Here is a 24,130-nt window from a genome sequence, read left to right as displayed (position 1 = left end):
GGGCGGGTACGCGGGGCGAGGGGACAGGAGAGATGAGAGCTAAATAGAGCCAAAGAGACGAGATGACGCGATTAGCACATATAGCGGCCGCAGGCCGTGGTGTAGTTTAGGGCCTCGGCCTCTCTTAGTTGGCGACGGTGTCTCTCGCGAGGAGGATTCGCCGCCGTACCGGAGATCCAACAATATACTCGGCTAAGCCCGAGATTGGTCGGCCAAGATATTCTCACGTCCTCACGAAAAACGGTAAGTTCGTTTTTGTCGCGATTCTCGTTCGCCAAGCGTCGAACGAGCTTGCTCTGAGCTGTAAAACGGAACTGGCCGACGCGTTTTCAGTTTCACTAAATAATAATAAACATTTAGAGAAATATCACGTGAGGTTCTAAGCTGCAATTATGTCACTTGCATGGAATTTCATCCCTGTTACATTTAAAACGTTTAAACGTTTAATTAGAGAATCCGTTTAACTAGGAAATTTATAATTGAAAAAAAAAACGCTCTTTATGTTATGACCCCGCATACCCTCTCTATAAAGTAAAGGCATTTAAGATAATAGCATTAATGCACGTCTCATATCAAGGTATTGGAAATAGTATCTATATTCTCACACACACATAATGAAGGCTTTATTGTTCTATTCTTAATTTCATTTGCAGCCTTTTAATGGAAATATCACTTCCATTAATTGTTTCGAGCCTAACAAATTCAAAAATAGAAAGCTTTTAATATTAAAAAAAGTTGCTGCAATTCAGACTAATACAATAAAATAATTCCATTTGCAAAAAGAATTTTAAACGCTAAAAGTCGAGTTTCGAAGTTTAGGGGGATAAGAACAGCAATGTTGAAAGACGATTTTATTTAATTACAATTTAGTATTTTCTTAATGTTTTATAAAAAAAATTTATATTATTATGTATATACGCGATTGTTTTTAAATTATTTCTAAGAATGTAAATGACTGCCCCTTTCTCGCAACTCTTTGGTTACGTGCGACTATGCTGGGAGATCCTACGTATATGTATGTATATGAACGTTTGAAAGTTTATAAATATCTGCGGTTTTTTTTTACCAGCGACGATGGCAAGCTCCTCAGAGGGAGACACCGTCAAGCCGACGAACACGAACAAATCAACGACGACTGGAATCAACATTCTCGCATCCACGGAGGGTGCGAGAAAACGACGACGATTAGAATCTCTGACAACGAACTCGGAGATCCCTGAGAAAACGCAGCGACGCGACGAGTCGTGCAACTCCTATGCGTAAGGATATTTATAGCGACTTTGCACGTAATAAATATCTACGATTAATTATTATCGGTGTATTGTTCAAAAATGCATCAACGACACAGCTAAACAAAGATATTCAAACAAAGAAAAAGTTTTGAATATGCAAAAAAAAAAGAATGTGTCCTTTCACAATTTCTTAACGAGCTCTAGTATTGTAAGAACACTCTTTGAATTAAAAGAAATGTTTAGAAGAGATAAACTATAGTGGTTACTTTAATAATAACTACAGAAATATTTTCGATCTTTCTGGTTCTCGAATTTGATAAATTTGAGGTTTATTTTTTATAAATCTGAAAATGCTCTGTATATTCTAAACATTAAAAACGAAATATTAGCAATTATTACAATTATTGCTATAATAATCTCTTGTATTTAGCTAGATTTTATGACTTACATAAAAAAAATACATTAGTTTGGTTTGATTAATTAGAGAATATTATATAAAATAAATTACGTGTTCTAATGTATGATGCAATTTCTTACTTTTCACCCTCAGTGAAGCAACCAATGAAAGAAGGGCTGAGCATACGGAAGATAAAAAGGACTCATCACTGCCACGTCTGAGAAAGAAAGAGCAGGCTGTGCCAATAAATCCGCAAGATGTTAGAATGTCACGGTCTTGCGAAGCAGGTGTGGGAAGAAGTGATGCGACCAGATTAAGGAAAACGATACAATGGCTCGAGGAAGGTGCGCGAAGGCTACGCGAGGACCTGGCGAACGTGCGAACGGAGTTACATGAAGAGCGAAGGGCGGCAAAAATTGCCAAGAGGGAGTGCGAAACTGCCCTTAGAGAAGCCAGATTTGCCGAGGCTGCCAAGTACCAACCGATCATAGCCGACCTAAAGACCAGGTAAAGTGTCCTTACATATGTGAAGCTTCGTGTCCTAAGTCTTCAATTTTTTATTTCTTATGGCAGTTATTTCGGTTCTGAAGTCTGAAGGTCCATACTTGTGCCTCAATAGAAAATGATCAATTCGTAATTTTCGGAACTTGAATCCCAAAGACTGTCGTCCAACAAACGTAATTAAAAGAGCATTATTAAAAGAGTATTAATATTTTCTTTCAGGATCGTCCAATCTGTGTCGCCATCGCCGTCGCCGTCGCCGCCATTCAAATCGGATCCCGTGAAAGACGAGAGTCACAAGCATGAATTGTCAACCCTCAGAAAACGCTTAATTGAAGCTGGGGGCACAATACGAAAACTCGAACAATTGGTGAAATCGCAAGCGAACACTGCTCGCAATACCAATGGTACTTCTTCCTACGGTGATGCGCGCCGTCTGGAAGCGGAAATACGAAATCTACGCGCAGAAAACGAGAAACTCGAAGAAAAATTGCGTGTAAGTATACTCTCTAAATTTTTTAAGTTTTTAGAAAGACTCTTTCGAACTTAAATTTAGAAATGATCAACTTTAATGATAGATATAGATCACTTTAGTAACAAATATAGAAATGTCTACAATATTTTCTATTTTAACAAATTTGACGTTCATATTTCCCTGCTAAGAACTTAATCGTATATGAATTTTTTAATTTATAACTTTTAGATAAATGTCTTTTTCGAGACACATTGTCATTGATTTATTACGTGCGCGCGATAAATCTTCGTTCCTCCGTAATTTCTCGCTTATAAGAGAAATTTGTATATTTAGACCGCTCTAAATGCCGAGAAAACTCGCATCGCTGAGATACGAGCTCAACGGGAGAGTCACGAGGCTGAACTTTCCGCCCTGCGAAAATCACTTCGCAGCGAGGCTATAAAAATGGTAAGCGCATAGTTTAGATATCGAAGTTTAGGTATCGAAAGTACATCAACAGCGCCGTCATAAAATACCTTAATGGCTCTTAATAATTATGCGGCCGTGACGTTGGCCCGAAGGTAGAAATAGAGGGTAGTCGTAATATCGCCTCTGATGGGCGATTCACCACTCGGGCACGTAAAAATATCCGCCTTCACGAATGCGAGAGCGCTAGCGTCAGCACGAGACTCCTCCGAAGATGTTTATTAAAAAATTATGCCCTGCGGTATTGGCCCCGCACTAACTAGGAATGAGCCTGTCCAGGATGCAGCAGTCCGGTCCGGCGGCTTATTCGGACAATAGTTTTACCGAGACACGCGGCGAAACGGTTTGCCATAGCGTCGACGAAAAAGAATACCCTCGCTATGCGATTACCCAAAATGGTCACGAGTTTCCCACGCTCTATTCTTGAGCTCCGGAATTTCGATGTGTGATTCAACAGTTTGCAAATTGCAAGGCAGATCGTACGTGCAGCAAATGAATACGGAAAATTATTCCTCTTCTCGAATTTGTTTCTCGGTTTAAATAATCGACTTTTAAACATCTTTTCAATTCTGATACGGTAATTATTTGATCGATCTAATAGATCGATCGCTAGAATATAGAAAGCATGAATTTTTTACGGAAATGAAATTTGTGATCTTTTTTATTCTATATTATTTCAAATTTTAAACGCATTAAAAATAAAGAAGAGTATTTTTGGTAATTTATACTCATTTCCTTCTCGAATTACGTATAAGATTAAAATTTCTCTTTTTTTGATTTTCTTTCAAAGTCACCGATGTAATTTCATTTTGTATTTAGTTTTATTTATAAAATGGAAAGTCAATTATATACGATGAACGAAAACTCACTTTCAATGATTTATTTTAAGCCATGTCTAATCTCTAGACGCTACCGCGTCCAAGTCCGCGTCGGATGCTATATTTAATTCTAAGATATTTATTCGTATTCATCGGCTCGCCGTGTGTAGCTTGGGGAGGCACTTCCCGCTTCCTAGCATGCCACATTGCGGTCGAAATCGTGCGGTGTGATGTTGCCTGCCGCATTGCCGGCGCGCGCGAACTAATACGATCGCGACCTGATTCTTGGCGAGCAGCCAAATATCGAAGATAACAAAAAGAGACTGACGAGACGGCTCGGCATGTGGAGCGAGCAAACAAAAGTGAAGAATCATGAATCTCGTTTGCTGAATGGAAACCTAATGAAAATTAATTCGAACGTCAGATTCACGGAAAAATCTCATTAATTATTAATCTAAAGTGGTAGTTGTTAAGATTATAAGAGCATAAAATTGCAATAGAATCTTTCAGATTTAAAAATATTTATACAATATACAGTATATACAATACAAATAGAATGAAAGTTAGTCATTTTCGCGTATTTTAACGCTAAGAATTGAACGAATTCGACATCCAACTATACCTAATTGCTACGAGACGAAAATAATGCCGTTCGACGGGATTATCAAGCGGCGCTCGTTTATGCGCTCATTTAGCCGTCACGTTCGGATCGTAATCCGATCACGGTAATATCATTGATTTAAAACTTCCGGTCGCCAGATGATTCATCGTTCTCAGAAATCGTGGCTACTATCGCGCGCAACCGGAACAAAACGCACGCGCTTGTACGTGCTTGTATATACGATGCGGACACCGTTGAATGCTTAGGGATATCGACGGCGCGGCGGATAAACGCGGCGTTTCTCTCATCCCACACCTGTACAGACAAGGTGAAGGCAAAAAGGCCCCGGGGGCCTGACAAGCCTGACTTGAGACGCGGTGGGACGAGGTGAGAGCTCGAAAGCGGTACGAAAGGGACCGATCGCTCTGCCCCTCCCCTTCGTCATCGCCGTGTATCCCATTCTTCGTCGCGATCGCCGGCGATGTTAATTTTTCTCATTGCAACTTTCGCCACACGTGTCCACGCGCGCGCGCGCGCGCGCGCGCGCGAGCGAGAGCGAGAGATCCGCCGCATTCAAACGAGTTTTGCGAATTTTTGCAGATGGATGAGCTGCGTGGCAAGAGCCGAGAGATTGAGAAGCTGTCGAAGCTCTTGAAACGTCGAAAGTTGGCGCCGGCGGAGCAGGAGAGGACGGTGAGTACCTGCATCATTTACTGGCGTGTTTCCGCTTCCGCGAGAAAAGTCGTGGAGCGATTAAAAACCAGGATACAAAGTCTTCCTTGTTTTACAAAGAGTGTTTAGTAATAGCTGCGTTTTCAGTCGTCCGCGTGATATCATTTTTGCTGAAGACAAGTTTTTTTTACTAAAATAAAATGTGATAAATATGTGTTACATTTTTTCTAAGTTTTTAACAAAACTTTGATATTAAGTGTCGTGGAAAAATGCATTTTAACCCTTAAATGCCACCCGGGGTCCAGCGGACCCCAGACCCTTTAGAATGATATATTTTCAAATGTTCCCGCCAAAAATGGAGCTCATATTTATTTATTTTTTATTTTTTATTTTTTTGATTTTGGAGCCAATATTTTAACTGTTGGCGATCTTAATTTTTTATACTATGTTGAAATTGAAATTTTAACAATATAAGCATTTTATTCTCTTTTCTAAGCCTTGAACAACATTGAAAATAATTTTCATAACTAAATATCAAAAAATCAATAAGTAAGGAGACATTTTTCATGCTGGGGTCTTTTATACCCCATGTGTCATTTACGAGATTCTTGAGAGGTGTGGCATTTAAGGGTTAAGTCGACTTATTCATCTAAATTGAAGATATTTCATCAAAAGTGTATAATAAAATTTTGCGTTTATAAATTTCTATCTCTAAAATTCATTATTGCTAACATCAAATCGTAATATTTTTGTTAATGAAAAGATACGTTAATTTTGGACAAGAAACATTGCTATGAGTAATGCTCATTAAATACATTTAGTAATAAACATGCATATCACTATGTATATCATTTACAAAGTACAAAAAACGAAATTATAATACATAATATTATAATTATTTTACAATAGGGGAGACCGGGGCTAGACCGCTAACGGGGTAAATCCGCCAAATCAAATATCTCGGAACCTGTATATTGTGCGAACTCGCTATTAACATTGTAAACGCTGCTTATGGTACCCATGTGACCAATGGAGTTTCGGCAGGTTACCTGCCGTGTTATGATTTTTACGGAGGCAAACGTGTTTTCGTGGTGAAAAGTGAAATTTTCTGCGCGTGGAAATTTTGTAATATCTGCAATAATATTTGCTCTCCAAATCTCGAGGTACGTGATTATAAATGCATGCTGATTATAAAGAGTAATGCATGCTGAACACGAATCCAGTGTAGATATCTAATATTTCATGGGCGATCAAACCTGAAACTGATTTATCCCGGGGGGGTGGCGGTTCAACCCCGGCATTTTTGAGATTTCAATTTTTGCACCGTTGTCGTTTTTGCTCTATACCGGTTAAACAAAGCGACGTAGATAAAAATTTCCTGTATAAATTTTGTAGCTAAAGGTTCACTCTTTACAGTGGTATACCACATTTAACTACAATTATTTATTTTGTTGTTAAAAATCGGCACCAAAAAAAAATAACGGTCTAGCCCCGGTCACCCCTACTTAGCAATCAATATAACTTAAAAAATAAAATTTTTCTGAATAGTTCTATACATTAGAAAACTAACATTTTTTAAACATTTTTATTAGACAAGAGAAGCGTATTATTAGGTCTTGGAAGATTTCACGACTTATAAATATTTAGTGTCAATATATCTAAATTATGTAATAAATATTGTCTGTTTTATGCAATCATATTTATAAAGCTTGTTTCCTAAAAGGTTCTTCATTTCTAATTGCTTATAATTATTCAGTTTTCAATACTAAGCTTTCGATATTTCTATAAAAATCGATTCCAATTTCCAATTGCAGAGATAAAATATGTTCTAGGACATCCTATATATTATAATATTATACATCCATTTATTCATAGGTATTTCTTCAATGATTTTACTGCTCGAAATTGTTTTGGGTCATTCGAAAAAGCTAAAAAACAGTGTAAATTAAAATATCTTTCCTAATTTGAATATTGATATTATCGCTACAGATATAGATCTTTAAACTATTTAATTTATAGCACACCATGTTTGTTTAAGTAATCGTCTATCACTGAGTGGAATGTATCAATAGTCTCTTTTGTCTCGATCTCGCCAGGGATATCTCGCTCTGAATTCTTTCTTATTTCATTCGTTCTCAGATACGACGGCAAAGAACCGTCGTGTGAACAGTCCAACGGTTCACCCTGAGGACCGTACCGGTGCACGCGATTATCATATCGTGTGACTTCCGATGTAAGTTTATACAGCATCAAGTTTCCTAGAAGCCATTGGCACACGGACACTCGGCTCGTTCAGAGAGTTAAAATCATCGGCTTATACTCGAGCTCTTAAAAATGCCATCTACCCATCTATCCATAATAACAGTACTTATGCTAAAGATGTTGTTAAAGATGATTTTTAGAGAGCATTTTTTCTCGAACCGGAAATACTCGTGTCCTATCGCTTCTCTTCTTTGTCAAGATGTTTCAGTATAAGCCACAGAGTGGCACAGAGCTAAAAGAAGCCATTAGTCACTAGAATTACGTCATTGTCAAACGCAAAACTATAGGTGTGGCTGTAGTAGCTCGCCGATGCATGGTTAATGAACCATTATGTGAAGCGATACCGAAGTGTGCTTAAGATGATACCGCGCCGTTTAAGACTTAGATATTTGGACACGCTCCAAAAGAGATGCGCTGACGACGTCGCGGTCGCTACTTTTTGGACAGCGGTCTTTACTTTCGTCGAAGCGTTTAACGATTCAACGAAGCCATTACGAATCGCTGAATCCGATGGATATTTTGTATCTTGATGGTTCGCTTTTAGCCGAAGGTACTTCGGATGTATCGTGATACCGCCCGGGTCAACGTACCGGGTCAACGTCGCAAGACGACCCGCGCCGCTCGCTCATTGTGCATTATACACGTCTTCGTCATCTTAAAGGAACTTAAAGGCCATGCGAGCGAGAGCGGCCGCCGCTAAAAGGTTGTAGTTATGCGCCGCACAATATAATTGACACCCTTTCCCGTCTTATCGCCGAGCTTAATCGAGCTAGCTAACGGTAGCGCGGGATCTACAGTAAAAGCGGTAAAAGCGATAAAAGACGCTTCTTTTCTTTGCCAACGGTTTCGTGAACTCTAATCTAAAAAAGAGGAGAATTGAAAACACAAAGAAACGGCTTCGCTCTTCGCCTCGAAACTTTTCAATTTTCAATCTCAATCGATGTCTAATACACTCTCCTTTCCAGGAGAAACATACAGTCTAAAAAACCTTCCTGAGCGTTTAAACGTTGTTTCTTTTAATATATCAAGAAGAAGAATAATGGAAGCTTTCGATGATATAAACTCATTTTTTCTTCTTACTTTTCAAGAAAATGCTCCGTTAATCAAATGCAGAATTAGCAGATTAGCTTGTCAAAATCACACAGGTACGATTCTGACGTGAAGATAACACACGAAAGGGTACGCGAGCGCATTGTCTTCCGTCACACCCTTTGACGAGGAAGGGGGGGTTGGGAGGAGAGGGAAATAGGGAGCAGTTATGATCCTAATCTTACGTTTCATTGTGTCTCGGGTTTAAGTTCCTGCCAGGTCAGCAAACCGTAGATATACGCCCGTAACTTTCCGAATGGTATGGAGGAGAGGAACGGGTCCGCGCTCGCAACTCCGCGCGCACAGGTAGCGTAGAAGGCCCCCGCGATTATCGGAGGTACCCTCGCTTCAGTCTGGTCTAGACGTCGGCCGTGCGCGCACCGCTTCTCTTCCGACGTAGGCCCGCACCACACTTCCCTGTACGTGTGGCCCCCTCCCCCCCCCCCTCGGGTAGTGACACACGATCGAAGGATTCGCAACGATCTCCGTGTATCCGTTTTACAGGTATACCGGCGCGTATATACCTGACATCCCGATATACTCCCTTCTTCACGCCCGTTATATGAATTCTCAGGATCAACGTGCGCTTCATGGGGTTCGCGTGGAACGAGGTAAGGATTACGATCCGCATCTCCCCTTGTCTCCTCCGTTTACGGGCGATTATCCGTTAGAGTCGACGAGCTCGAGATCGCGAATTTCCTCAAATGAATTCGTCATTTTCACCGAACAATTTTAGATTTTATATTTTAAAGTGTCACTTAAATAGAAAACTAAGGGGAGAAGAATTGGCAATTATAACTTTGATTTTATAGATTTTATACTTTAAAGGATCACTTGAACGGAAAAGTAAGGGGAGATGAATTGGCAATTCTAACTTTGATTTTAGATTTTATATTTTGGAATGTCACTTGAATAAAAAGTAAGGAACAGAGAATTGGCAATTATAATTTTGATTTCGGATTTTATGTTATAAAGATTTATTAGATTTTATATTATATTGTATTATAAATATATAATAAATATATTATATTATATTATAAAGAGTTACTTGAATAGAGGAGTAAGAGGGGGAGAAATTGGCAATTTTAACTTTTAACCTTTTCACTACAAACAGCTACTACAGTAGGCTTTCACCTATGCGTTCATCACATACAAGAAATCATTATCATGAAAATTTTCACTGCATATATATAATGACATTACAACGATTCATCGTTAAAACGCGTTATGAAAGAGCATCATTAGGAGGAACATCGTTAAGAAAGAAACTTTCAGTGATTTTTTAAATCGATTTTTCAGTAAATTGGTGATTTACAAATATTTCAGTAAATTGTTGATTGACGATGCGATAAAAGTTATACATTTTAATTCTATAGGTGAGAATAGTTTTTTTTTTCAAATATAATTTGTTACGTCATAACGACGATAATGCTTTTCATTCGATTTCGTCGTCACGAAAGTTGATCGCTATATGAGATGTTACAAAATACTCAGCAATAATATTTAGCAATAATACTTAGCAATAATAATAACGATGCATTGCACGATGATAGTATCTTTTTTCTTGCTTATTTTCAATAATATTAATTTATTAAAAATCGCGAAATTTTAATCTGAAAAAATCACAAAATCTAGAAAAAATATTTATAAATAAGAGCCGCTATTACGGTCAAAACAACGAGCATAATTTTTCTAGAAATAATAAAAAGCAACACTAATATTCTATCATAAGCGCGCAATTCAAGACTTAAAAATACTGCGCATTGGCATCACTCAGGGTTCAAATATTTACATTATTATTCCGTGTGAGCAATTGACTGCGACAGTCCGCGCTCGCACGTAGTCATCAAGATTGAATATTTTCACGCTCCTACTCCAGTTTCACCGGCGCCTTCTCTTGTCCCTGAGTAGAACGCGAATAGAGCGTGGAGCCGATCGCGTTCCCAGGGAAATCGACATAAGTTGCGTGTCGTCGACGTACCGTGGGAACGATCCTCGCAATGCGGGTCGCGACGCGAGAGGAAAAAAAATAGCAGAAAACACGAGTGTATTCCGAACGATTGTAACAATTCCCGTAATTGAATTATTTCGCGTAGTCATTTTGCGCCTAATGAAGAATAGAGAGTGGATCCAGTTAGTCATACACATGTTGAATTAGCGCGCTTCTGGTAATACCTATAATAATTCCGTAAGAGGCAATTGGCTGAAAGTAGGAATTGTCCTAAGAAGAATTGGTTTTCGACTAATTGGTAGTCGTTGCCAAGTTATTACAAGAACTGTTGAGCGGATTGCCGGCAATGTACTGCATTGAATCGGAGAATTGGAATTTTAAATAAAAAACGAGCTGAAATAAAGAGATTTTAATATGTTTACAAAACAAATTTAGAACAATAGACAATAAATATGTGAATATGTAAATATACAAGTGCCAAATCTCACAGTATAATATACCGTATATTAATGTATCCTGCACAACACATTAATATACTGTGCCAACCGTTAATCCTTTCGTTATGAAGAGTCAACAATAGTAGTTTCCATCATACATTCATTATGTATGAAGAATTATAGTGGTTGCCGATGCGTGTATAAACGCGTTGCAATAACTCATCATCCGGTTGATTTACCTGAACTGAAAATAACATACGTTTCACTGTTAATTATCTCCTATTTCTATAGAAAAGACGAGTATTCTTAAGACAGAGTATATAGCATTTTGCTGCGCCGTACAATAGTAGCTTAACTTTAACTTAATTTTCCACGGTCTCGCTCAAAGATTAAGATCGAACAATCGCGGAATGCGGAATGCCCGCGACTTCGCGGGAACGGTATGACAAAAAGTTCGTAAATATGAATCGACACGAGAAATCGGCGGCTAATAGGCGAATATCCTAGCTCCATGCAAATTCGCCGATCAGTCGAAACTCCGTGTCCGCCGCACTCACACACGCCCGGTATATCCAAGGCGGATGCCTGAATGTGTCCCGATGCGCGTGTAGGCACGAGCGGACACGTAAGTATGCCTTAAGCACTTAACTATCTACCATTGTCCTCCTTCGAGGCGGCCGGCGCGCGGGATGAATTTCAATGACTCCGCGACGCGTAAAAGAAGGCGAGTGAGAGAAAGGCGGCAGCGATCCGTCGCGCGCGTAGGTATATACCGGCTCCAAACGGAGCTGTTATTTCACCGGATGCGCTTCCTCGCTTCTCGTCTCTCGATTGCAAGTGGAACGGCCGGCGCGCGGCACGTTCTCTCCCTTCGCGATTCTATCTTGAGCCTTCTAGAATCGGCGGAGAACAGACTCTTCGGGGCGAGAATGCGGCGCGGCGCGGCTCGGCTCGGCTCGGCTCGGCACGGTCGCGGCGCCGCGCCGGTAGGCAAGTACCTTCTCGACAACTAACGATACCGGCCACTCTCGGTGAGCTACTTCGCAGAAGAAAGTTCCCAATCTCCCTGTCCCCCTCGCGTCCCCCCTCGTCCCCCTGCAGGCAACCGCAGAGATATGAGCGCGGGTCGTGATACATCGGTGCACGAGAGCGCACATATATTAGCGCGCGATCGAGCCCGCGGTCACGTTACCGGACCGGATCACCTCGAGGATCACCGTCGCGGTTTCTCTATGTACCTACTTAACAACACCTTCGCTCAACCTCGCCTCTCTTATCCTTGACTTTATAGAGAGACCCGCGCGCGCGGGCGGATCGATGGAAAGAATAATCGAGAGATCCGGCGAGAGACGTGCCTGTCTCCTTTCCATCCTCTTTTCGCGAGAAACCGCGATAAAGTTACGCTCGCTTAAAGCAACCGAGCTCCCTGGAGCTCTTCGTGACATTTTGCGCATCCCGCCACGTCTTCACCGTCCTGGCCGCGTCTTACAATTAGCGGATAAGTTGATTCGGTCTTTTATTTTGGTTCTTCTCGAAAGAAGATAATTGACGATAATCGTTATTGAGAAACCCTGGGGGGATGATCGGAGTCCAAGTTCGTGGTCAAGCCGCAAACACGATGCGCCTTGGGCATTGCATCTGTGCGGAACGTACCGCGACTGGCGTGGGAGAGACGCGCGCTTACGTAGTCTCACGTAGTCTATACGGCCGGCGGACCGCTATGTAATTCCAATCCAATCATCGTAGTCACGTTATTAATAATACCTGAGTAATCGTGGGCGTACACCGCGGTGCAATTAGCAACTTCCTTTCTTAGCGTAAGAAGTAACGAGCACGCATAGGAAGGACGATACGTTATTATAGGTACGTTATATATAAGCGTTCGGCACCCACGGCACGTCCTTCAATAACGCGGACGTTTCGATTTTACATGCGGGTCGGCGAGCGCGAGTAAAGCTGACAATGAGAGCGAAAGTCGCGCTTCGAGCGCGACAGACAGCGCGCGAGGGCTTGGCAAGAATCGAATATATAATAATAAATCATGAGCGCACGTCGTCGTGTTGCCGGGCGCGCGCATTGAAAAAACATACGTGACGGAACAAAATGCCATTTTTGAGATTTTTATTTCATATTGGAAAATTTATTCTGATTTGATTAAAGTTGGAAAATATTTAGAATGTTATTTCAGGAGGTAAATTCAAGAAGAATTGTAATTTAATGAGTTTTTTCTTGGTACAAATAAAATTTGTTGTGCCTCTATTGTATATTTTTAAAGAAGACTGTAATATGACAAAATTTATGTTCTTTAATTAATTTTATATTATTTTAGTGCTCCGACTAAAGTTTGTAATTTTGTTTATAATTGTGTATAAAAGTTTTTAATTGTACAATATATTGTACAGTATGAAAAATATTTTTAGGATTAAAAATATATTTACTAAAAAGCGTTTCGTATTTCTGTAAAAAAAGATATGTGTGTGTGTGTGTGTGTGTGTGTGTGTGTGTGTGTGTAGAGAGAGAACAATTATGTTGCATATATTTAAATTTGCAAAGTTCGAATTACGTTGTTAATCAACGTCATTATCAAGCATCTCTATAATACGTTTCTTCATTGTCTATATTTATTTTTAATGTATTTATATATAAAAACCATTAGATTATGTGTTACACGCAATGAAGAATTAATAATGAAATAGTTTTATCAACTGTATTTCTGATACTGTAGATATCTTAATTTTTTCTTGATAAAATATCTTATAAATCTTGATAAAATCTTTAAAAACGTCTTAGTTTTTTTCATAATCATGTCATAATCGCATATAAAGAAAAACGATTGCCTTGTATTCTCGGATGATGTAAGCTCGAAACGTAAATCTTTGTCGCGATTGCGATCGATCTAACAGTCTAGGAGCAAGGACCGATCGCGGATTAATAAAGAAGTTCCGTTTATCCTTAATGGGCGGTAGTACATTAGAAATACGCAAGCCATTCGAGAAACACGCAGACGGATTACGAGATCCGTAAGCGGGGGCGAGAGACGATCGGTGAAAGTGAGATCAGGTACCTACTGCATGGAATGGTACGGATCAAGTCAAGACGCCGCACGCGAGATTTCCATAGGATATCCCAAATTCAACTTGTTCACAGAGGGAACGAATCTATAAATAGATCTACTCTCGTTACATCGTTACATAGAGTTGCCGGATACATGGATTCCTATTATAGAGATGTCACGCTTCAATTGCAGCGTAGAATTTTTTTCAATATTCTCGATATATTTTAAAAATAATTGATGTTGGACGGATAATTAGATGATGTATGAATAAAGCGATATAAATCAGAAAGAAAATGGGATGATAAATAAATGAAAATAAAGATCACATATTTTTTTTTTTTTTTCAGATATCTCTCCTTACAACTTTTTTAATCACAGAAAAGAATAATGCTATAAAAGATAGTTGTATTTTATAAAAGAAAGTATAATTTATGATTACAATCATTTTTCTATTCGGTGACTCAATTAGTATGTAAAAGAATCACTTGGTGAAGTTATTAGTAATTTCACTAGTAATTAATCCTTTCGAGAGCTACGACGCGATTTTCATTTTTAAAGAGTTAAAGAGTCATCTTCCAAAAGTTAAAGTTTTAATTGATGTCTAAAAGAGAAGTAAGTAATGAAAGTCATATTTTCACTCAGGAAAAAGATCGAATTATTTATCAATATTTATTAACTACTCATTCACCGGAACATTTTAATTATTGCCCTAGGCTGTTATTGTATTAATTACTATGTGTAGAGGTTGGAGAATCCAAGTAAAATATCCGGAGTTACGGAAAATAGATTCTTTCTGCGCTCATTGAAATCGCTGTGTATAATTTCAATGTTTATCCCGATTAACTGTACCCCAGGTGTCGAATAAATATAAGAAAACGTCGGGACAAAACAAGACGAGACGAGCGGCGAAGCGGCGGATAACGGTAACGCGTGACGCGCTCGTTTCACCTGTCCCAATATGTCTTATATCCGATATAGTCGATCCCCCTGGCCCGAAGAAGAGAGGAGAAACGAGCCGGTGTAAAACGGGCGCGCGTGTCCAACAATTTACATATATGGCGCAAAGTGCATCATCGCGCGCGGTACGGCAAGTGCGCAAGGTGCAATCGTCGACTCTCTCGGCGCATCTCTTTACGTTTCGGTGCATATACACGCTTTACACACACCGCCGCACGTTGAAATCACCTGAGGAGGAAGGAAACTGTGTGGCGCGAAGGGGGAGAGAGGGAGAGACTCTCTGCCGCGGCTGTATGTCAGGGGGCCAAGCTAACGGTCCACCCAGACTCTCGAGACTCTCCCGTAATCCAATCATTGCAACGCAACTCGTCTGCTTTTCTCTCTCTCCTCTTTCTCTCTTTCTCCCCCATCTCCTCCCCCCCCCCCCCCCCCCCGCCTCTTCCTCTAGCGGCTTCCCGGCTCGTTGCACATATGTCGCATCGGACCGTGACGTTCATCCGGAAGACTGAATCCGCTGAAACTATCGCGATAGATTTCTGCTACTTCCTTCCGAGGAACGCTAAGAACGAACGGCGTAACTCCGCTTTGGAAGAAAGCCACAATAATATTGTGCTCCTCTCTTTGAATCCAATGGCTTTATTTACCTCGCGGTTATTTGACCAAAAAATGGCATTGTTATCGACAAAACAATGTCGAAAAGTAACTAAAAAAATGCTCGAAAATTTTTTTAATGAACATCATTTTGTGCATTGATTTAATAGTTTTTATGTAGAAGTTAATTATGGAACTTTCTTCTTTTCTCTTATTTCAACTTTGACATTTAACTTTCCTGCTCAAAATACAATTTTTGTCACATATATTTCACTTTAATGTAATATGCAAAAAAAAAACGGAATATCCGTTTTTACCTACAGGAATAATTGCTATGATGAAGGTGTCCATTAAGGATTAATTATTTTGATTTCTGTTACAGATGCGGAAGTTACGGGAGAACGAGGGGAACCGACCGATACAGGCCGCATCTCGCACAGAGAAGAAGATTCTCAAAGACGATGGTCACATAGTACGTAATTCTTTAACGCAAGTAATTTTTTCTATTAAGTCCTCCGACAAACACATATTGCGAAATTACTTCAATTATTTTTTTATATAAGTTTATTAATACTTCAAATATTGTATTACGTATGTAAACTTTATACATACGTAAATAATTATCTATTACCGTTAATATTTCTCATTAATATTTCTCATCGCGATAAAAGTAATAACATATAAGCCATTAAGGTGGAGTATTGTTTAAGGTGAGGTCATATGTGCGCGCAATAGAATCCGACAGAGCCATAAATGAAATCGAGGTCGAGCGCCTCCGTGAACTCGCGCTTGAGCAGCAGGAAGTCATCGAAATACTTAGACAGGCAGTTAAGGTAATGGAATTTTCTTAAGAAAGTAGATACAAAAATTTGAAAAATATAATTTTGTTATTTATTTATATCTTGTAAATTTCGACGTGCTATGCGGAATACTAAAATTATTACGCGTCATTGGTTTTGGAAGAAAGATATTTCAATCTAAAGTTTGCGAATTAAAAAAAACACATATCTTTAAAATATGGTGTATATGGTGTATATAAAAATATAGATATCTTAATTTGAGAAAATCATAGAGATTATTGAACAATTTTAATTTGCTAGTAAAACAATCAATTCATATTTATTCCCTTAATGACAAGTACTCTGTTAGAAATTAAGTTGGAAACTATAAAAACGGTACTTTTCTGTTACTTAAGGAGAGAGAGAGAAAGTTGGAGCAGTTATCCAACAAGAAGAGGAAGGAGGAATTCTATAAACAGTGGCTGGAATTAGAGCCGGTGGCCGAAGTGGATGACGAGGAGGATCATGAAGATGATGACAGCGCTCTGTCGAGCGCCCCGTCTTCGATGTCGCCGCAGCCTGGAGGCTACGGTCAGTGGCAGGGCAATGGTGTCACTAGAGAGGCATATGAAGCCGTTCTCGTCGAGATCGAGGAGCTACAGTCGAAGCTTCTTAAAGAGCAACGCGAACTGTCGCACGCCAGGGCTCACATTTGCGACTTGGAAAAAGCACTCTTGCAAGAGGTAAAATATTTCTACGTACTTTTCTTGACAATTTCTTTTCGTTTGATATTATAATGTAGAATGGATTATAATCTGGGATTTTAGAAATTGGATATTAAGAATTTTTAATTCTTAGTATTGCGCGTGCTTGAGAGTTTTGACGAAGGTTTTTGTATTTCGCAGAAATGTACCGATCGGGACAAAGAGTTGAATGAGTTGAACGATAAGCTACGAGCTGCTGAAGAACGAGAAGCTACACTTTTGGTGGAGCTCTCGGAGATACGGGAGCAAAACGAGCTGCTGGAATTTCGATTGCTCGAAATGGAAGAGATACCCGTGCGCAAGGACAGTCCCAATGCGGTGGACAGCGGCATCGTCTCACCGGAACCCGCTCATACGAACAAGGTCAGCTTCTCTTTCGAATATATGTATATAACGTTGAATCGTTTCAACGTTCTGTTTAAGTGAATTACCATAAATGAGATATACAATAATTAGTTACTTAAAGAATCTTTACTGCTTGTTGCAAGATTATTCCTGGCCGATAATCATGTAATTTACTTTTTGCAATGATATTTCAGGATCACTCAATCAACAAACAGAGAAGCCGCGCCGTGGCGACCGTGATACCCTACACGAATAATGCTACAATAAACTCTGTGATATCCACGTCACCCGTGCTACCGCGAAAGCCCCCGCTCACCCTCCAGGAGAGCGGTATATTCGAGGAGGAGGAAGAGGAAGAGGAAGAAGGAGAGAAGGAGTACGAGGATGAGGATGAGCGCGACGTCGAGTTCGCTAGTCGCGGTACTCAGACGGAAGCGCCGTCCGGCGAACTTCTGCAGGAGGTGCAGCGTCTCCAAGAGTTAAGGGCGCGAATTCAAGAACGAGCGGCCAAGATCGCAACACCGGTCTTCCAACCGATTGACTCGTCCAAGATCTGTCTCGATGTGTCGACAATGGATTCGATAGTCCAGCTGACCTCCTACCAGGAGCGCGTTCGTGATCTCGAGGAGAGACTCGAAATGTATGAGGAAGGCGAAAGGAGTCGAGAACAAGAGAAACGGCTGTCGAAGCAGCGAGAAGAAGAGCTGTTGGATGAGAACTATAAACTTACAGAGAGAGTATACTGGTTGGAAAACGAACTGCGGACCGTGGCAAAAGGTACTTTCGACGAGCATGATGGCGAAGATAGAGGCGAGACAACTGCAAATGAACAGCAAGTGAATGACGTGAGCCAAACTAAGCATCAAGTTCCAGGAGATATGCAGAAGAATTCGGAAGGTGTGCAAGATCAATGTAAAGGTGCAAATTGCACGCGCGCTGTTCAAACCATAGAAACGTATGGAGATTACGTGGCTACAAAATGTCCTCGATGCCAAGATAAAGATAACTCCGACCAGCAGATCATCCAGGATGCTCAACGCAATATCACGGTACATATATTTATTTATCGTATTGATCAAGTTCTTTTATTTATTTATCGATTTCAATAGCTTAATTCTATTCATCTGCAGTAGAGATATGACATCCTCTTCTCTAATTCGAAGCAAACAGTGAGTAAATTGATCATTTTCTACAGCTTGTATCCCTGGAGGAGACGGAGAAGGAAGACGAATTGAAACTCTGTAAATCGGAAAAACCGGCCGTTATTGACCTTACCAAAAACGACTCAGAAAAGAAGGTTAGCCGAAGACGAATTAGGAGTAACGAACGCGAAGTACGGCCCGCGAAAACAGCAAGAATGACAAACCGATTCGTCCGCGACATCTCTTTCGGTCGGCGGAACCATCCGTTGGTCTTGTATCAGGAAATTTGCGTTTAGCTTTACGCCGTCGCTATGTCGAATCCTTAACAACGAACTCTAGTAAGATGGGCGTGGCTTAAAGATCCGATAACATCGTCTAGTAAACTTTCGCTGTAATTCCCCGTTTTCACACCGTGAAGAAAGTTGTGGCTCGCGTTATAATTGAAAGCTGTGGTGTCTCTGCCCAAGTTGATGTGTAGTTTTCGAGAAGCTGGGAATCTCCCTCGCGGATAGGAGGGTCGCGCGGAACAAAGCGTGTGTTCTTCGGAGCGACGGCTTCCAGAAAATAGCGACGAACTGAAGAAGACCGAGGTCGTGGAGAAAATATGCGGATGAGGAGGTGAGGAGGAGAAGGAGAAGGAAAGCTAACCGACTGCATATCTACCTTACGTCTTTGAGCGTACGTATATGAGACAGACGATCGACGAGCACAGTTTTATTTGACTCAACGGAAAAAAACATGAAAAAGATATATAATTATCAAATACGCGCGATGGCCAAATAGTATCCCAGATAGTTAAAACTGTCGAGAACAAAGTCTCTGCGAAGTGTCTGCTACAAATTTTGCCGGCCTTCCGCAGACATTTTGCAAAATCTATATTTTCGACAAACTTGGCTGTCTAGAATACTGCTAACATTTTGCTTGCTGGGATATTGTAGCGTTACATTTCTAATTTTTTCAGTATTTTTTGTGCCTGTGACATTAATATTTTCCAAATTGTTGTGGTAATAATCACATTTGCATTCTCAAGATTATCGAATCCAGTGTTTGTACATTTAATGATTTTTTAAATGTATTTTTATTAGAAAATTTTCATCGAGTCATTCAAAATAGCTCTGACTAGCTATTTAGACCGTAGCGCTTTGTAGCATATTCCCGCCTATACGGCGTAGTCACGACATTAAACATTACGCGCTTAATATCAGTTGGTGATGGTAATGATTATTATGCTTCACTTCTCCTATTTTCTTCATCTGTCTCATTAGGAATTAAGGTCGATTCAGACACAGCCGTGCCGTACCCGTACCGTATCACGGACAGAAACATTAGACAAGGATTCCTATTGTCTCCATCCTTGTCTAATGTGTCTCCAGCCTTGTCTAATGTTAACGATACGGATACGGTACGGGTACGGCACGGCTGTGTCTGAATCGACCCTTAATTGCCACGGCATGAACGTATTCGTAAAAATAGTATTCGATAGCGAACATTAATACCATTTTTTAAATAAAAATCGCGTTATTTTGTTTTGAGAAAAAAATACGTATCAATAATATTTAGCGTTATTATCACGTCTTTTTGTTACGTTTATTTAAAACATTACTGCTATCTAGCGGATTCGACTGTCACGCAAAAAATCTTTTAAGCAATTACAATTATTTCTACCCAGTTAGACTATTTATCGACGCATTATTGACGTCTAGTTGACGTCGATTCGGCTAATCATTTCTGGCTGAATAGCGAAAGAATTAGAACTCGTACAGCACAAAAAGATTACCGAAACATTTCAAAAATATTTTACTGCAAGATTGCAGTGTACATATTGCGCAGTAATATTTTTTACAATATTTCTGTAGCTAATATCGCTACAAATTGTTGAAATAGTATGTCCCTCTACAATGTCTCTGTAATATTATACCGCAATTTACAAGATTACGATGTTGCTGAAATGTTAGTTGAAAATTTATGTGCTGTATGGGGGAACGTGATGTGAGCTCGTGCTTTACCCTGGGTATACTTTACGCAGGTGATCTATTTTCGCTGGAGATAAAGGCGAGAAGAGGTTCTCCGTCGTCTCTCGTCGTCGCAGACTCTGTCCATCAACCCACGAGTTCCACGGAAGAGTCAATGAACCCGTGGGTGAACCCGCGGCATAAACGAGGTAAGATAACGTTTCTAAATGTTCATTAATATCAATAAGTGGCAAGTCATAATAATAAGCTTCCCGGACGCTTCAAAACATTTACGTCAACTCATTCTGCAAATTGAATATCGATTTATGTGTCTGCGTGTCTAATATTATCTATTCGCAAGTAAAATAAAGACGTGCAAAATTAATATAGTACAGAGAATTATTATATACAGCGATCGTTTGACTTTAAAGTCAGTTTATCTATAAACTGACTTTAAATGACAATATAAAAGTTCCAATTTTATTCGGTCCTCTAATCGATTTTAAATTATATAGAACAAATAACAGCTTGTTCATGTAATTTTTTTATTCATTCTTACAGGACAATACGGCTGGCGCTGCTTGGTGTGCCCAAGTGACGATCAGAAATGGTACGTCCTAGAAATAAAACGAGGGCGCCTGCGGATCGAGTGCCAACCTGAACCCTCGGTTTGGCGTACTTCACCTCCCCACGTCACGACCAATCTTTTCGTACAAGCTGTGAAATCAAGTGCCAAATAAGCCGTAGATTAAAAATATCTCCTTCACACGCGAGCGTAAATTATATGAAGATAAATTATTGCAAAATAACTGTAACAGTGCTTTGTAATAATTGCTACAACGTTGCAATAATTATTACAAAATAATTTTATACGTATGATTCAAAACATCTGCGATTGATGCATTTTCAAGAGATGGAGATACGCCCAGAGAGAATCAGATTAAGGACGATTGCGCTAAACGGACGTGTCCTTGTACATCAAATGTATCTCTGATTCCTAGTGTCCTAGTACGTCTTATCGAAATTTAAATCTACGTTTCGATGTACATTTAAATTTGATACGACCAGGGAAAAATTGCGCGTGAGCGTAAAACTAATTTGAGATGACACACGTCGCGCGTGTGCGTGGCAAATTACCGCGCGCGATTCGTAATACAATGCATTCAGTGATCCACAAAGGCATGTCTGTGCGGTGCCATTTACGCTGAGAACAAAGATTCTATAGTATCTATATCAACGACTATTGGAGATACTGTTATATTTCCGTCATTATACACTGCGTGAAGAATCGTTTGAGAGAGAGTAATTGTAGGAAAGTAATATATATACGTATCATAGGGAATATATAAATTCCTAAACGGATCGATTCACTTCACTCCGATATCTTCTTTTAGTTTTTCTCTTTAAACCTTTGCACGTCGATTTTGCGCGATATAAGGTACATAATAGGATTATATACTGAATTAATCCGAAATAATTGCTACCTTTACAGAGTAGAATATAATTTCATGAATCTTATCGAAACTAAACTTATAGGCTTGCGTGTGTCTCTATATCTGAAAAATATATACGTGTATGCGCGTACGTATGCTTCAGCATTTAATGTTTCATTGATATATAGTATTAGAATATAAACAATGTGTTTCTAGTCCTACATTTCGTTCGATCATTGAACACAGCGTGCCTTAGCATGCACATTGACATTGAGTGATTTGGTAGATTTAGTATCTTTTGCAAGAAGACGTGTGTATGTATCCAAACGCTTGTCGTATTTATGTTGTATAAATTTTCGAAGCGATTCGATCAAGCCTCTGTTCGACAGCTATGGCTGTTTGCCTCGCTCACAGATTCGTTTCATATGTAGAATTGATTTTGTTCGTCGCGTGTGTATCGACGAGAAACGAATAAAATTGTCCACCTGTTCACCGTCTTTCTTATTATTAAATCGCTAATTTTTAAAACGTATAAGTTAACCGAACCTTATTTCTATATTATTCAAATGGAATGTGTCTTTCTAATGGACGAAATGGTAGATTCTGCTCGGTTTTTGCAGTCAATTTGCCATCATATTTTATTAGCAGGTTCTCCCTAGTGGAAACATTTTTCATATTATTATAATCAGAATTTCTATAAAAATTTTCAGAATAATCACAATTTTTCGGATTTTTTAATATGAATTGAAACGTTTTTCAGAAAAACTCAGACAAAATAATAATAAAATATTTCAGATCTTTTCCACCAACATATCTTTGTAGAAATCTGAATAAATGTAAAAAAATCTGTGCAATTAATCAGAAATTTTTATACATACAGATACTGAAATATTCCGAGAATCCTCGTCCAATTATTTTTGAAAGTATCTGAGAAATTTTATATATTTTTTTCAGAATTTTTCATACGTCTTGAGTCTGACAAAATTTCGGTATTTATTTAGAATACGGGCTTGAAATATGAGAAATTTTTTCACCAGGGCTGTTATATTTCTGCCGACAAAAGATGTAGATTAAAGCAGATACTTTATAAAATCTGTTTTCGGTAGATTTGACCGTCTGCAGAGTGCTTACTTGTAATACATTCTGTAGCTACGCTTTTTGAGCGGTGGATTTGGACGTGTTCTCGCGGCTTTTCGCCTGTTTATCGTGGACTCCTCGTTTGCCGTAAGCAGTAGATGCAGCGACGCTCATCAGCAAAGACGGCAATGTACATTCCATAAAACGAACTCTCTCGACGAGTGCGCTACGCCTCCTCTCCAACGATGCGTTCCTCTTCTCGTAGCTCTTCAGCATTTGCCTCCAATAACTCGTTTTATTAGTATTGACTTCACTTGCGGACCTGTCTATACTGGTATTTGCCTCGTCGACTACCGACGTCTTCGAGAAATCAGCCATTGTTCACGAAAAATTTTGACAAGCTGAGTTTAGTTTAGGTCACGATGCCAGACGAACACTAGCATCGTGAATGTGTCTTTTATTAACATCGAGGCTAAAAATCTTTAAACTTCAAGTTTCAAGTCGCGTTGGCATCGGAATCAGCATCGAAGGAGACATGGCGGTACGAAATGATGAAATGACAAGTGACATGGCGATATAAAATGAAAAAATGGCTCAACATTATCGGAAGTCATCGGAGTCGTTAGCTGCCATCCGTGTTACTTTCGCACCGCTATTACCGCAGTTTAAACCGAGTTTGTTTACTTTAAATTAAACGCGATGGAAACGATAGGCGACGCGAAAGATGTCGTCGCAAGACTTCGTCCTCTTGCCGTCGCGATTCCATCGAAGCAAGGTGTTGTGCTGATGAGTCGCGATGAATCATCAGGCACTACGCATTCGAGACCCGAAATGCCCCTTTGTCCTGCATATCGCTTCTGCAGGGAGTCAAGAGAGCCTTACCGTTCGCCCGTGCTTGACAGCGATCATGATCAGCAAGTAGATAACATTCTCCTATATGTCTATACTCTTGAGAATGCAATACTAAATATTAACAAATTCTCTTAATAAAGCTTCTAATTTTTAAACTTTGAGACATTTCAAAATAACTTTTTTAGCTTCATTTGTTTATAAGTATATGTTTTTTTGTGAAAAACATGAGGTTAAATTAAACATTGGTTTAGCAATTATTGCTATTAAAGAGATGACAATATCT

The 24,130-nt window shown here is 39.6% G+C and overlaps 1 protein-coding gene and 1 pseudogene across 4 annotated transcripts; both read left to right on the top strand.

Annotated features, from left to right (window-relative positions):
* The first annotated feature begins 82 nt into the window (after positions 1-82).
* LOC139773673 (uncharacterized) lies at positions 83-22,410 on the top strand. 4 transcript variants are annotated; one of them, XM_071708281.1, is made up of 14 exons: positions 83-243; positions 1,070-1,259; positions 1,783-2,136; positions 2,353-2,626; positions 2,939-3,052; positions 5,090-5,182; positions 15,886-15,975; positions 16,214-16,336; positions 16,699-17,025; positions 17,188-17,409; positions 17,586-18,440; positions 18,587-18,688; positions 20,560-20,694; positions 21,047-22,410. In XM_071708281.1, the coding sequence occupies exons 2-13, from the start codon at positions 1,075-1,077 to the stop codon at positions 20,581-20,583; spliced, it is 2,763 nt and encodes a 920-aa protein (XP_071564382.1). In that variant the 5' UTR covers positions 83-243; positions 1,070-1,074; the 3' UTR covers positions 20,584-20,694; positions 21,047-22,410. The 4 variants fall into 4 exon arrangements, with proteins under 4 accessions (XP_071564382.1, XP_071564381.1, XP_071564380.1 ...); XM_071708280.1 differs by having other exon boundaries at positions 18,587-19,151; XM_071708279.1 differs by having other exon boundaries at positions 18,587-19,211.
* On the top strand, positions 7,404-9,127 carry LOC139773607 (uncharacterized; annotated as a pseudogene).
* Positions 22,411-24,130: the final 1,720 nt, after the last annotated feature.

This window comes from Temnothorax nylanderi, unplaced genomic scaffold, assembly GCF_030848795.1.
Source record: "Temnothorax nylanderi isolate EJ_2023f unplaced genomic scaffold, tnyl_v1.0 TNYL_tig0065_pilon, whole genome shotgun sequence".
Lineage (NCBI taxonomy): Eukaryota > Metazoa > Arthropoda > Insecta > Hymenoptera > Formicidae > Temnothorax > Temnothorax nylanderi.
Note: the sequence above shows the minus strand (reverse complement) of the source record. Positions and strands in the feature narration are given on the sequence as shown.